The sequence below is a fragment of the Pongo abelii genome, chromosome 2 (genome assembly GCF_028885655.2).
Source record: "Pongo abelii isolate AG06213 chromosome 2, NHGRI_mPonAbe1-v2.0_pri, whole genome shotgun sequence".
Taxonomy (NCBI): Eukaryota; Metazoa; Chordata; class Mammalia; order Primates; family Hominidae; genus Pongo; species Pongo abelii.
The window spans coordinates 83,941,924-83,958,520 of NC_085928.1; the positions used below are offsets into that span (position 1 = coordinate 83,941,924).

Below are 16,597 nucleotides of genomic sequence, written 5' to 3' on the forward strand. Positions count from 1 at the left end.
ATATAATTTTATTGTTTTAAAAACACTGAAAAGTGATAATGTGATATTTTAAAGGCAAAAAGACTCATGTGATAGCAACTGATTATTCGTTTGTTCAAAAGGCTCTAGCTTCGTGCATTTAATTCTATTTTAACAGGAAAAGGAACATAAAATGTGTGATAATCTTGCAGGTTACTCTGTTAGCAAAGATTATCTTCTGCTGAATAGTTTGCCCTTAAAGATTATATTTCTGGATCAGATTTTGATTCAGAATTAGGGATACTGAGGCTTGAGTCAAAATAAAAGGAACAGAATTATAAAAAGAAGTGTACATTCGCAGTATTTCCATTTTAAAAAGAAAGCAGACTTTAAGAAGAAACCTTGAGCCTTGAGACCACATCCCTGGCTATTAATTATTTCGTTCATTATTTAAAATGGGCTCAGTGAACACTCTTTGTACAGGGAATCATTTAAAGATGTATTTACTCTTCTTGGATTCTAATCAGATTTGCCTGATGTCCTAGGCTGGCTTGTCACTTTTGAGCTTTTGGTTGGGCCCCTGTGGTTTCCCAGTCTGTGTTGCCTGGAGTTCATCAGACTGGTTTCTCTTTACTCCCAGCCATCAACTGTGGGTTCACTTCATTCATTCCAAGGCCCAGCCCAGCTCAAGAGACTAAATCTTAGTCCAAACCAGACTCCATTACCCAGATGAGAATTTTGGGGGGCCCAAGGATATCACTAGGTGGATCAATAAATGGGTTAAATGTTGGCATCATTATGGAATACCCTTAATTTCCGACAAGGACAAGTGATATAAAGTTGATCCAGGAAAAAGTACTTGGTGTCTGTTCTTATCATCCTTCTAATGAAGTGGATGACAAAAATGGAATATTACGCTAATTAATATCTGCAGCTCTTATAAGGAATGATTGCAGCAATAAAATTCAAAGTAAGTTTGTCTAACTTTGAAAAATGTTGCTGTTCAGAATGCAAGAAAATTCTATATAGAAAATTTGAGGAATGTTATACTCTCTTAAGAACAAAAGCCTGTTCAAAGGGCAAAGGTAAAATCAAACGGCAGTTAGAGGCCAAGCAGAGAAAAATGATAAAGAAAAACAACAGAAAAGTTCCAAGAGTTAAGACTGACCACATATTGAAAATACATCAGCCAAATTGGATATTATGTCCAAATTAGTCACCACACTATCTTCATAAATCTTTCCTCCTCAGAACAAACTCTTGTACAGAGATTCTATTCTAATACTTCGACTTAAATAATTATATCATAGTAATTGGAAAAGTCAGGCAAGTGGAAAGCATTTATAAGTCAAGAATTATCAAAGGATAAACTGTAACCAAAGAATAATCCATACTCTCCAAAGTGAGAAATTCAGACAAGGATTTAAGTAGTGGATTGCTCTTGGGACAGAAAATTTAAAAAACTGTTTAGGTGGACATAAGGATACAAGTATATAAAAACGAGCACAGAATCTTAGAAAGCCTTCAAAATGAACCTGGAAGCATCTCAGGTTTGTGGGTAGGAATGGATTCTCTGCCTTAGAAAGCACATGAAGACATTACATGACTTGTAACCTTACAAAGATCCAAATCCATTTTGGAATTTTAAAATATATATATTTCTGTTGAGGAATAATATTGATAATCATATGGTCAAATATTAAAATAAAAGTGAAAATAAACTGGGAGGACTAGTAGCTTCAGCCGTGTCCCTGGCTCATTCTCTTCAGGTTCTTAATTGTCTTTTCTCATCTAGATATTTTTGCCTGAAATTTCCTTTATCTCTTGTGTTGTCTCTGCTCATTGCTTAAAGATCACTGTGATTATTGTTGTTCAAATGTCTTTCTGGCCCCACTAATACGTAAAGTTTAGATAATTTGCTTTTCCAAAAGACAGTGATTAAATTATCAAGGAAATTAGATTAGGTTTCCAAATGCCTGAGGAAGTGACATAAAACACCGTAACTATGCATAGAAAAGAGACAAATTAAGGGAATTTGGTAATTATATGTATTCTACAACTTTGGAAGAAAGGAAAATACTGTCGTCAGTTTTTGATATGCTGTTTTAGTTTATCTAATGATTATTAATTTGTGGGCAATCATGTTAAACACTGAGACAGATGCATAAAATACTGAGATAGAGTCTAGGCTCTTGGTTGCACTGGGGGGAGGAGGTGGTTATAGTTTTGTCAGGAAGATGAGAAAGGTTTACAGAAGATTAGAATGGAGACTGATCATATCATAAGTCCCAAGTAAGATCAGAGAAGGGTAAGATCATCTCCAGGTGAGAAAGATGAAGAAGCCTTCAAAGGTAGGGGTGGAGATGGAAACATTTCTAGGAGTATTGATAACAGAAGCAAGTCCCTTCAAGGAACAGCCACAGTGCAATTAGGTTGGAGTAAAATGTTAGGAACCTTCAAGAAATCTTAAAACTTTGTGTGCCACAGTTTGAAAACTGTGGTATAGAATCTGACCAGTCAAGGTCTTCCTTACCCATCTAAGGAATCTGAAATTTATCTTATTGATAATTGGAGAAGCAAAGCTATTTTAGTATGAGAATTGGCTGATGAAGGTAGTTTTTAAGGATTATATAGTGGGAGCAATGTACAAAAAGAAATAAAGTTAGGAAACGAGGTGAAATGGAAAAGGGAATCTGATAATGGACAATTGTCCAGGTAAAGACACTGGAGGAGGCAAGCCACCTTGAGACAAAAAATAAATATTATTTTCCTTGATGAGAAAAACGACAACTTTTAGAAATGGTGGGCTATTCATCATGATGTGTAACCAAGGGTTATGCTTTCTGTTTTTAATCGTCCATTGAAAACAGTATTATCCTTTTTTCTTTTCCTTTTTTTTTTCCTTTCAGACAGGGTCTTGCTCTGTTGCCCAGGCTGAAGTGCAATGGCGCAATCAGGACTCACTGCTGCCTCGACCTCCTAGGCTCAAGGGATTCTCCCACTTTAACCTCTCACATAGCTAGGATTATAGACATATATCCATGCCCAGCTAATATTTTTTAAAAAAAATTTTTTTTAATTTTGTAGAAATGGAGTCTCACTATGTTGCCCAGGCTGGTCTGGAACTCCTTGCCTCAAGCAATCCATTTCCTGCCTCAGCCTCCTCAAAGTGCTGGGATTACAGGTGTGACCCACCAAGTCTGGCAAAAATCTGTATTATCCTTACCTAAGAATTTAATGACATATCATCTTTTGAATGTTATTCCAAACTCCCTTTGGAATATCTACAGATGATAAAAAAAAAAAACTTGAAATGTTTTCTTGTTGTTTATAAAGTATCAGGTGGAAAAAACACTCTCTTTTCAAACTATCAACTACAGGATGAATTTCCAGAGTGTAGCTTTAAAGGTTTCCCTTTCTTTTCTTTTAACCAAAATAGCCTGTGTATATTTTTCAATACATTTTTTTCTACATCTTTTAATATTAACCTGAAGTAATGAATGGCAGGGATGAAAGAAACTTGGTCCAGTTGAAAAGAGTTCATTATTTTTTACCTATTTTGCATAATGTCATTTTAAATAAGTGCTAGCCTGGAGAAGGTTTTTATTGTTTTCAACCACAGGCTTTATATTACCTTAAAAAAAAAAAAAAAAAAAAACTCTCAGCCGCAAGTTGGATGCTTCTGGCAGCAATACAAATCTAGCAACACCCCGGGAGGGAGTGTATTTGCTTCTTCGCTTATTTTTGTCAGGATAGAGGAATGCTGGACATCCAGAGAGAAGGGAGGCTGCAGCTCGCTGCTCCCCAGTCCCACACCTTGGGCCTCCCTTTGGAACACACAGGTAAGTACTTTGCAGTGCTGATTCAAGCAGAGCTCATTGCGAGCAAGCCATGAAAGTCAAGTGCACTGCACCGAAGGTTCTTAATAGGTCTCGTCAACACCTTCAGGGAGCTCAACTTGGCCTGGCTTAGGTCATAAGGTTCTTATTCCCACCCAATAAATTCCTGAAAAGATGCTTTTGTGTTTTATTGTTATTTGTCTCTTTGCATACCACTTTGTAGCATGCTTTTCTATAGGCTATAAAAATTACTAAAACAGCCACTGAATGTTTGTTTGTTACAAATCCATGGCTAGTTGTTAATCTGTTATTCTTTCACATTGAGAAATTGTAAGGTCTTGTAACAATCTTTGCTGCTGGGCAAGGAAATATCATATAAAGTTTAGTTTTCAATGTCAATGTTTTAAAATAACACAAATGAATAAAATGTTAAGACTTAACATTGGACAGTGAACTGAAAAACTATAGAGATAAAATTTTCCCATAATATGGCAGTAGTTTCTAAATATAAAACTCAATGTTATAAATTTGGGTTCTTAATGAATTTTTTATATCACAAATTCTGTTTCCACTTAGATGTCAGAAACTGAGCTGGAAAAGATAAAAGTAAGAACAGCTGAGCATTTAGAAAATGATAAAAATAACATTTCTTGGTTGAAAGAAGGTAAGTCTTCTTGCTCTTGATTTTCTATTGGTGTGAAAAATTTTGCTTTCGTTTATAAGCAAGGAATAGTGTGGGAGAAGGAGGAAAAATGTCCTGACCATTCAAATAGTACTACTTCTGATTTTCACTCTTTTTTTTTTTTTTCAAATTCTCATGTGGCCTAAGTGGTTGTTTGAGGATCTTTATTATTAAAATGCTTCTTGTGGTCCCTGTATTGCAGGAAACATAGATTACTTTGTTGGTAAGACTTAATATGCGTTTTCTACTCAGATGTATATTATCTGTGAGGTCCTTGCCGTGCTGTAGATTTTTCTCCTTTATAGCCAAGAAGACTAAATAATTTAAGGACAAGTATTTTTAAATAATAATCACAGAAAGGAATGCTTGCTATAGGAAAATATGTCCACAAATAGAATCACCATTCACTGCAATTAGAGAAGCCACCTTCCCAGGGGAGAATGCTGTCGGCCATGGGCACCGCACGCATAAAATGGTTGCTTGAAATACACACACAAATCAATATGTTCTCCTAATGAGTACAGATTTGTGCACTTTTGAAAATACATCTAAACCTGTGATTATTTACTAGAAGGCATGGTTTTATAATTTTTTGATTTTATGATCACTTTTAACGTCTCATAAAGGTAACATTTGATATTTTATCTAAATAGATATGCTGTGTCTTTTTCAGCATTTAATGAATCTATTAAATTGTAAAAGGACAGCTCTTACTTAAGTAGTTGACATTCTTAAAAATTGCCTTATAAGGTCATAGGAAAATCTAATAAATATGTCATGTTAATTAGACAACACCAAAATAATGATAATAATAATATCAACATTGACAATGTTTATTGACATTTATTGATGATTTTGCTGAATCATCATGACAACCCTGTGAAGCAGTTATTATCCTTAATTTACCAATAAGAAAATTGAGCCTTAAAGAGTTCTAGTAACTTGCCTAAAATTACAAAATTGGAAAGTGCCAGAGCTGAGATTCAATGCCAGTTTGTGTGATTCTACAGCATTTGAATTTAACCACCACCTCATCATGTTCCAAAGAAAAAAAATGTTTAAGTTACTTGTCAGAACATGGTCTGTGCTCAAAAATGTTTTCCTACAGTGTTGAAATCAACACCTCCAACTTCATCATACCCTTCACATCCACTCTTGTCCTTAATCTCACCCTATCCCCAACCCTAATTTAAAAATACACCTATGGCCAGGTGCAGTGGCTCACACCTATAATCCCAGCACTTTGGGAGGCCGAGGCGGGTGGATCACTTGAGGTCAGGAGATCAAGACCAGCCTGGCCAACATGATGAAACCCTGTATCTACTAAAAATACAAAAATCAGTCGGGTGTGGTGGCATACACCTGTAGTCCCAGCTACTCAGGAGGCCGAGGCAGGAGAATCGCTTGAACTGGGGAGGCAGAGGTTGCAGTGAGCCGAGATCACACCACTGCACTCCAGCCTGGGTGACTGAGCAAAACTCTGTCTCAAAAAAATAATAATAATAAATAAAATTAAAAATAATAAAAATATACTTCTTTAAAAAAGAAAAAAGATGATTATTTCTGCCCAATTCCCCACCAAGCAATTTTAATAGTAGGACATCATCTCTTTAAGAGACTCTAATTCAGGACTAAAGTTGATGCAGACAAAAAGTATTTCCAGAATCATTTCTGTTAAAAGCTTGAAAATTCTCTGACTTCTTTTTTTGAAAAGGTCTTTTAAATAGAATCCTTTAAAAACAATGTGGAAGGAAAAAAAATAGAGCACGCATCAAAGAGCCCCTGTGTTTTTCTTATGAATCTCAAATCCATGAAGATAGACATGTTCTTCACTACCACTTATGGTGAAGTTCATATTATTTATTTTTACTTTAATTACTTCATGCTACAGATGTCTCATACAGAAATAATAATGAAATTGATAGGCCAATCAATTGTTTCCTGAAGAATTTTCTTTAAAAAAAGAATTTTGTCCATTAAGTACAGCATAGGCATTGAATTCTTGTAATCTATAAAATCTAATTTCCCAGGTGACCTGTTTTATCTCATTTGGACACTTCATTTAAGCTACACTCAAATTATGTTTACTATATTTAATAAAAGGAAATTGAGCTAGATGCTAGATGACAACATCTTAATTGGGAATTATCAGGATGAGTTAGTTTTCAAACATAAATGTCTTTTTTTTCAATGTTAAGAAAAAGTATATGGGTTGGCTTATTTTTAAAAAAGTCAAAGTGGTGCAGTAAAAAGAGCATGGCATTTGGAATCAGGCAGGCATGGTTTCTAAATCTCAGCTCAGCCATCTACTAGCTGGGTGATTGTGCCATGTTACTTTATCTCCCTGGGCCTCAATTTCCTAGCTGGGGATTAGAATGCTTGCTTTATGAGATTATGGGAATGTGATTTCATTACTTCTCTGTTTTTTCCCCTCTTTAAAAGCATTACTCAGAATAATACAGTTATGTTTTTTGAGAGCTTAGTTCACACTTTGAACTATTGGTAATAGCAACAACACTTTTTATAGTATTTTATATAAATTCCTCCTTTTAATACCTACAACAAGGTGGTATGCAGTAGTACTGTCCCCTTTTTACAAATTAAGGATGTAGGCTTGGAAAGATTTTACATCTTGCTCAAATTTGCAGGGCTTTTAAGTGGCAAATTGAATCTCCAACCTCGGTCTTTGAGGTCCAAGTTCTATTCATTTCATTAAACCACTTTATTGCAGTGACTTCCACAACAGTTATCAATCAGAATTTTAAATGTGTCGACCTCCACCTTCCCTCATTCCCCCTTAAAAAATAATACAGATATTTTCAGTTGTTCAAAAAAGTGTTTTTCTCATTAATAACAAACTGGTTACATCTCACATGACAGTGACTCTGCTGCCTCCCTCTGGAACTCCAGCTGAATACTGCTCACTGTTAAAATGTGGGTAATCACAGCAATGCCTTATTTGGATTGGAGCAAGCACTTCACTGGAGTAACTGACACAAAGCACTGAGTGCAGTGCCTGATTTCAGAGTGAACATGCAAGCAACAGGAGTTACTACCATCATCACCATTCTGAGTACTGCTATTATTTCTAACTTCTCAACTTCAAACATTCATATCATTTATCCAATTCAATTCAATGTTATTAACTGGAGAGACTAGAGACAAGGTATAAGTGTGGCAGAGAACAATACAAAAAAGAAATACTCTCCTGCACTCAAGGACTTTATTATTCGTTCATCTCATTCAATCGTCTTGCTTTTGCCAGGAAGGCAAAGAGGCTCCTAATTGCCCTTGACTTTCCCCAAATGGGTCATGGGCCTGTTCACATCAGTGGTGGTGTCAAAGAGATCTAGGAAAGCCACAACCAGAGCTATTACAAAAAATTAGACTAAATTTTATTTGAGAAACACCATTGACAGACCCAAAAAAGCACTTATTTTGAAACCATGCTTGGAGAAACCCTGTTTTAAGATAATCAGATAAACAAGGCATGATTTAAAAATATGCAGCATTGCTCGGCATAGTGACTCATGCCTATAATCTCAGCACTTTTGGAGAAGATGGGAAGATCCCTTGAACCCAGGAGTTTGAGACCAGTGGTGAGATACCATCTCCACAAAAAAAAAATAAAATAAAAACAAAAAAATAAAATTAGCTGGGTGTAATGGCATACCCCTATAGTCCCAACTGCTAGACAGACTGAGGCCAGAGATTGCTTCAGCCTGGGAGGTTGAGGCTGCAGTGAGCTATGATCACACCACCGTACTACAGCCTGGGCAACAGAGCAAGACTCTGATTCAAAATAAAATAAAATATATGCACCAGGCAGGATGAGCTGCATTATGCAAACTGTGGGCCAAGGTGGTCTGGGAAGTCCAGTCTTGAAGGCAGTCACAGTCTCTTTGCACAGGTGGGGAGAAGGAGGTGATGCAGGGAGCAAAGGCATCAGAGGCTGGAAGATGCCTATTTCAGTGCTAGGGAAATGGGCATATTGGCTAATTATTCATATACGGAATAATGCAAAATGAAGTGAGAAAACCGATTGAGTGCTGACTGTAGGTTAAGTAGTGGACATTGGTTCTGTGTTGTCACTGGAGTCCTGAGGACAAGAACTAAGAAACCGAGGCAAGGCTTGTGTGATATGAGCCTGTAAATATGTAACTGGTGTGCAAAATGGGGTGGAGCCAGCAGGTGAAATGTTAAGGGAAGGGGGTGGTGATGGCTAATACAGACAGCTACATTTAGCAGCCTTGAAGTGAGAAAAATATGACCTGAATAAAAGTCATATCAAAGAGAAGGAGAAAATAGGCCCAAATGTGAAAACTTTATGGAGGAAAAATTGTTATAACATAGAAATTGGGGGGAGGGGGAATTACAGGTGGAATAGGATGTCAGGTAATACCCCATTAAACCAAGGAGCATTCTGGGTAAGCATTTCAGTGCTTGTAGCTTACACCATTTGATACGGAAGAGAAACATCAAGATGAAGGGATGGAAGCCCTTAAATTGTTGCCATTTGCAGTTTAAAATCACAGCATTGCCAGCATTTGAACTGCACAAAATTTCTTATAGTGTCTCCTGATTTTTCAGGAAAAACTGGAAATCTGGGTTTCTTTGTGAGATGTCCTGATTGTTAAAGGTTAAGTAACAACAACAACAACAATAACAACACCACAACAACAATAACAACAATAAAATACCAAGGAGGACAAATGAAACCAGGCTTTGGGGTCTATTTCAGCCCATAGACTGACAGTTTGCAGCTTCTGTTCTAGGAGGGTGTATCTCTAAATGAAACCTAATATAATTTTCTGAAAACTGGTTTTCCATAAACATTGCTGCATTGGCACAGATTTTCTCTCTATCTCTCTATTTGTCTCTCTCTCTATATATATATAAATATGTACACACATACATATACATATTTATTTGTATGAGCAAAGTCAAACAAAGTCAATGTGTATGTATGTACACATATATGCATATACATACATATTTATACATATGAGCAAAGTCAAGACACCAATCATATGACCTCAAAAATGTGAAGCTAAGAATATTGAAAGAAGTTTTTTGTCCTTCAGAAAACTAGCTACCTGTAATTGTTTTAGTGGGGCATTTTATTCACAGTTGTCACCATAGGGGAAAAAAACAAATCATTCCAAGTTCCAAGTGCACCTTTAATGCACCAAAGCAGTAGTTTTGCAATCTTCTAACCAGATGTTGGTGCTGTCCAGTGACTGTTAAATTGTGTTGTACCCAAATGGGAAAATTCATGATAGAGAAAAAAATGATAAAAAAATAGGGGTTGGGGAATGGGCAATAAACAAGCTTTCTTCTCTCCTTCCATCCATGCCAGGAAGGAGAGCGTGTGAAAGATGAGAATTCTGTAGTTATTTTGAATTAAGTATAGCTTCTTTTTTGTAAGCAGTCACATGATGACTGCAATCTTTGGTAATATAAAAACCATTATTGGCCGGGTGAGGTAGCTCATGCCTATAATCCCAGCACTTTGGGAGGCTGAGGAGGGTGGATCATGGGGTCAGGAGTTTGACACCAGCCTGGCCAACATGATGAAACCCCGTCTTTACTAAAAATACAGAAATTAGCTGGGCTAGCCATGTGTGGTGGTGAGTGCCTGTAATTCCAGCTACTCGGGAGGCTGAGGCAGGAGAATCACTTGAAACTGGGAGGCGGAGGCTGCAGTGAGCTGAGACCGTGCCATTGCACTCCAGCCTGAGTAACAGAGCAAGACTCCATCTCAATAAATAAATAAATAAACCCTATTATTTAGGTGCATTTTGGAGGAAATGCCTCTAAACTTATTTAGTGTTGACATAGTAAAGTTACATCATCAGTGTTTTGGCACCTTGAATACACTGGTTATCATGGTTATCAGAATTAACACATATTAGAGACTAATAATCCAAAATACTAGAAAAGAGCCTAGAGGTCCAAAAAAATCCAGGTTCCAAAAATTCCCTTTTCAATATAATGCAAAATCTCAAATGCATAATACAAAAATCTCATCTCACTCCTAAACTTTCATGTTTGTTTTCAAATAAGATGAAGAAACTGAGAATCTTTCCCACATTTATTGACATTCATAAATTCACTGGACTTTCCTTCTTTAATTCTAAGTGAAGACAACTTACTTCATTTCCTCAAAAAATAATTTTGGATAATGAACATTAATAGAATTCTGAAATATGCATTTTATTCAACTCAGCAACCATTTGATGTGGCTCCTCTTGAACTCAGAGAAAACATGTGAGACAAAGAAACAAAGATGCCAAAAAATGAAAATGTCCTGCCCTCAAGGAACTCATGTACTTAAGTGCTTTATTATAATGACTAAATATTAATCCAATCTAATTCTCTCACTCAGATAATTCTCATTTCTAAAAGGGATATTTTTTGTATCTCGTTTAAATATTAAGCCACACTAATGCTTATTTTAAATTGTTAATTTCCCAAATAGCATATCTTGAGACTCTTTTTACTATATAAACACAGGTAATGGAATTATTAGCTCTTATTTCTGTAGTTTCCATTAACTCATGAAAGTGCGTTACCTAATAACAAAAATAGGGGTGAAGAAAAGATAACAGCCAAACAGAATGTAGTTTTGTTTTTAAGCACAGCCGACAGAAAAAAATAGATGTGAAAATATGCCCTTGTAAGTCATATAAATGAGTAAAACAAGACCATGAAGTAGATAATTTCACAAGGGTAATTGTTTCGAAGCTTTGAAACAAGATGTTGTGATAGAGATTGGCATGAGGACTATCCTTTAGAATCAGTGGTCAAGGAAGTTCTCTCTGTGGGAAAGTTACTTGAGCTGAGACTTAAATAACAAGAATGAGCCAGTGCTGCAAAAATCTGGGAAAAGCATTCCATTGGACAGAACAGCCTGTGCAAAGATAGTACAGCTCAGAATAGCTGGATAGAAAGAAAGGAAGGGAAAGGAAAAGGGAATGAAGAAAAAGGGGAAAGAAGGAAAAGAAGGTGCTTAAGTTGGAAATAATGCAGAATCTTGTTGGTCAGTTGGGAATTTGGATATTTTTTTCACCTATTTGGAATTAGAAGCCACGGGAGATTCTAAACAGGGTAACATATGTAGTCATTTATATTGCATGAGGTAAAGAGAAGAAACAGAAATAAAGTAGGAGAGTATTGCTGTTGGCCATGCAAAAGGTGGTAACTGGGATAGGATACAACTTTGAAGATGAAATAGAAATAATTGAATTTTAAGTCTATGCGAAGTTAGAACCAACAGGACTCGCTTGTGCCTTAGTGTGGTGTGATACAAAGAAAGGAGTCAAAGGCTGACCCCTGGCTTTAGAAATTGTGAAATGGTAATGATGAATGGTGAAGTGAGAGAGAGAAATTGGCTAGAAAAGGGAGGAGACAAAGATCTGGGTAGAGCAGTTTACTTGTGAAATGCCTCTGAGGTATCCCCATGGAAACTGTCAATTGGGCAATAGAATATATGAGATGAGTTGTTCTATTTTGAGAAATGTTGACAAGAGAAGTCTTGAGATTTTGCTTAGATCTGAAGGATGAGATGGCATCTGTTGATGGGGAGAGAAACGGAAATTAAATAAAATTTCTGGTAGAAGGAATGGCAAGTATACAGGCACTGGGGCAGGAAAGAACGTGTCATGCTCCAAGAAGTGAAAGAAAACAGGAGTGACTGGGACATCTTGACCCAAGAGAAGGCTGGGATTCCATGAGTGTAGAGAGCTTGGCTGGAAGCAGGCCCTAGAGCCTTTCATAGACCCTGGTTGACATTTGGGATTGCAATAAACTCCTAACCCCGGGAATGCCCACCAAAGATATAGTTTATATTGTAGTAAACTCTATCCTACTACATTTTATTCTCTAAAGAACTATCAGGCTGGGCATGATGGCTCATGCCTGTAATTCCAGCACTTTGAGAAGCTGAGGAGGATGGATCACTTGAGGTCAGGAATTTGAGACCAACCTGGCCAACATGGTCAAACTCCATCTTTACTGAAAATATAAAAAATTACTGGGGCATGGTGGCACATGCCTGTAATTCCAGCTACTCAGGAGGCTGAAGCAAGAGAATCTCTGGAACCCAGGAGGCAGAGGTTGCAGTGAGCCAGGATCACACCACTGCACTTCAGCCCAGGCAACAGAGTAAGACTCCACCTCAGAAAAAATACAATAAAGAACTATCAAAGAGTGCCAGATTACTTTCAAAATTCAGCAACATTAAAAGGGAGCTTTATCAGTTTTTGAGAGGAAAATAACATATACTGATTCTGGCTACGTTAATGAAAAAGGTAATTTATTGGAAAATGCAAGAGTAGCTCACAATCTAGAAGGGAAATCTAGGTTCAGGAGAATCAGGAACTAATCTAGTTCTGGTGAGCCTGAGAGCAAGATATAATGCATTCAGATCGCCACTTCTGGAATAAATTAGCTCCACATAATTTTTTGTTCCTCCTATTCTTTTCCTTAAGAGTCCAAGTCCCAAGGAAGAAAGCTCAGTAACTTTGGCCATGAGTCTAACTCCTGGGTTAGCAAGCCAAGAAATCTTGACTGACAGCACCATAATGCTACACACAATGAGAGGTAGATGCTTCTTCAGAGGGAATTCAGGGTTCGAGCATTAGAATAAAGGGAGAATAGATGCTGTGTGGCCCCAACATAATGTCTACTCTAAGAGCCAGTAGCAATGAACCATGCTCTTCTCCACAAGGAATAATATTTTCTTAAGAACCTGATGTGTGCTGTTGATGAAGCACTGAATGTTTCAGGAAGGAGAGTACTTACTTTAAATGTATTGGCCTTCTACTGAAGTTCAAATGTCAAAGTCATTTCGATTCTCTGATAACTTTAATTTATATTTAGAAAGTTCAGCAAAAGATGAGATCTTCTGTGTTCTCATAGGCCAACAAATTAAATTCCAGTGTCACATCCTACTGCTGATGGTTAAAATTTCTTTCCAACTAAGTCTATAAAGTAGTAAGTTCATTTCATATAAAATGATGATGTTGATCCCAACGGAATGAAAGGCCTACAAGATGCCATGTCAGCCTTCAGACCATGACCAGATGAATTAATCAGTGCAAAGTCCCGATAAGTTGTTAAATAGCAGATTTAGAGACTCGTTCAATGATGATAAGGCAGTACATCAAATCCAGAATGATCTTAGCTCACCATTATTAATTGCAGTTTTATGAACTAGGAGTGAAGCAATCTGTAGAGACCAGGAACCAATCCTCCAGTCCCAATAGGAAGAAGACAATTGTAGTTAACTAGAAATTTCAAGAAAGTTACACCTTTTAATAGAGATTTTCAGTAGAATCATTCATTTTCCTACATGTCACAACAGCTGTTGATGTGATACACTTAATCAACATTAATATAAAGGGCAATCTTATAGTGAGAGGAAAAAAAGTCTCTTATGTTCTATGCCTCAGGAATAAGGACATTCCATTTCTTGTAAATTCTACAAAGAGATACTTTACTTTTATATGATTATGGCCCATTTCTTTCAGCTTAGGAACCGCATTTAGAGGGAATATACTCGCTAATAAAATGCACCTACACTAGGTGTTCACCAGACCATTAGTAAAAAAAAAAGATAAAGGAATGTGAATAGAGCAAATGAAGACATCACTCTACAGGCATAAATCATTTCAACCATTTTAGCCATTATTCAAGCCTGTCGAGAAGTAAATGTGCAGCAAAGATGAAAAGCAAGGGCAATGACAGTAGTTTTGCCAGTGTATAACTTCAAGAAAAAGTAGAGAGGACAACTCATAGAAGCATAGTATTAAATAAGACATCAGGCAATTCTTCTTCTTGAGCTAAATTTCCACACCAATATGGATCTGAAATGAAATAGCCACCCTGCAGAAAGTAAAGTGCTTCATGATTTCTAATCTCAAACAACAGACAACAGAAGAAAATCTGCATTTTTAACTTCTCTTTCACGTATCAAATATATTTCATTTTTTGTATTTAGAAAATTCAGCATTATAGATAGAAAATTAAACTTCCTCTAGAGTTATCAAAATATATCTGCTAATATTTATGTTCAATATCTTGAATATAAACTCCATAAAATATGAAAAGTTTATATAAATAAATCTTCTTGAGAATTAAGAATGTATCAAAAATCTATATTCAGGCCACAAATTAAGATAAGATTCCACACTTCACGTGTGTCTTAAAACTAATTTGTTAGACCAATATGTGCAAATGCAGATTGATAAAACAAACCATTCCTACTGTAAAAGAAGCATTTGTTTTACAAAATAATATACAATTAAGTAAATGAAATCAACAAATATTTTCATTTCCTGCAAGACACATACTTACACAAGGAATACACAGAGATTCCCATGCCCAATCAAGAAACTTATAATTCAGTTGGGAAAATAAAATATCAGCAACACATCCTGTTTACCATAGGACTCAGATAAGCACAAGCTCTTCAGCTGTATTTGAAATATAATAGAACATGCAAAAGCAATGTGGGTGGAATTTTGCAGTATGAAATCTCTCACACACCAAACCATGTGAACATACCCAATTCCTTACATGCAGATTTACCTTAAAATTTAAAAAGTGTTTTTGTTTGTTTTGTTTTTAATGGACTCAGTAGGTTTGGGCTAAAACAACTATGCTAAAGAGTCACTTGAAACAACAGAATTAATTTTAAAATATTAACTTAAATTTTTTACAGCAGTGTCTCAGAAGAAAATACCTTTTGTGTAAATAATCTTTATCACCCAGCCTCTTTTCTTCAAAAAAATAGCTAATATCATCTTTTTAAATGAGGAAAAACTATAACATAAAGAGCGGAGGTACTTAATAGATAGTAAGGAGTTCACTTTTCCAAGGGAAATTACTAAATGAATCATTTATTTAGGAACAAAAGAAGAGGAGAAAATTGCACTAAGGGCTTTCCTGACTTTTTTTAAAAAATAGCAACATAACTTGGAGACGTAGTGTGTTTATAGGACATGAATACCTTGGAGTGTCCAAATTTGGTATAGCTTTAAACCTCTACATTCTGTAGGCTGACATCCATTAATTAAAAAGCAACTCACTGGCCTCTGAACTCTAGGTCAAATAGCCAAGTATGGGTTTTGTAACATAACTTGTTCTATGACAGAAGAAGGTACTTTTTGCTTTAGTTTTACTTAACAAACATCTGTCTCATCTTGGATTCCCCTAGATACAACTGGGAGAAATAACTAGTTCTTTTTATTTTAGAGATGAAGTAATAATACTAATTAGGAATCAAATATAATTTTTGAAAGCACTCAACAGGGAAAAGTAACATGGTTAAAGGCTAATATATATATAATATATATGTATGTATATAACTACATTGCTGGAAAAATACACATATCTAACTCTGTCTCTGTGCCCTTCTAACTATATTTTTATTGGATATCTTCTATTTGTAAGATAACGTGGTAGTTTATATGAGAGAATCAAACACAAATAACACTCGATGTGCCTATAATAAATGTCTGTATAATGTTGTAAGAGAAGGTGGTAGGTAAGGAAAGTTTATCTATAAGTCAATAGATTTAAATAAAGGAGAAATGTTAAGTATTAGATTGTTGTTTACTCAAGGGCAAGGGCATTTCTGGCTTGTTTACCTCTATATTTGAGGTACAATAGCCCCTGAAGTAAAGCAGATGCTCAAAAATGACATGAATAAATGGAAGGATAAATTTCAAAGAAGATATGCGATTTAGAGGTAGGAAGCAGCACATCTAGAATTCAGAAAAATGGGGAATTCGGCTGGACTATAAATCATGGGTAGTGTTTCAATAGGCAGTAACAATACAAACTGATGGAATATGATGGCCCAAAGTATGGAGGCAGAAAAGTCTGTGGTATGTTCTTTTCAGAGAACAATAGGTACGTTTGACTGGAGAAAGGGCATGTGTGAGAGTGTGAAATAAATCTTAGCTGTATTATGAAGGACTTTTAACGTTAGGTTGAAGAGTGTAAACTGAATGTTATTAGACAAAGGGAAGCCAAAAAATATATGTGAGGTTGGGTTCAGGAAGGTAGAGAGGACCTAAAGATAACAGAATCAGCTCTGTGCTTTAGAAAA

The 16,597-nt window shown here is 36.0% G+C and overlaps 1 protein-coding gene across 2 annotated transcripts in view; it reads left to right on the forward strand.

The window, feature by feature from the left end:
* Nucleotides 1-3,712: 3,712 nt before the first annotated feature.
* Nucleotides 3,713-16,597, forward strand: part of MDFIC2 (MyoD family inhibitor domain containing 2) — a 111,718-nt gene continuing 98,833 nt past the window's right edge. For both annotated transcript variants that reach the window (XM_024245391.3, XM_024245392.3), the window contains exons 1-2: nucleotides 3,713-3,800; nucleotides 4,374-4,461. In XM_024245391.3, coding sequence (XP_024101159.3) covers nucleotides 4,374-4,461 — 88 coding nt within the window. In that variant the 5' untranslated portion in view covers nucleotides 3,713-3,800. The remainder of the gene's footprint in view (nucleotides 3,801-4,373; nucleotides 4,462-16,597) is intronic.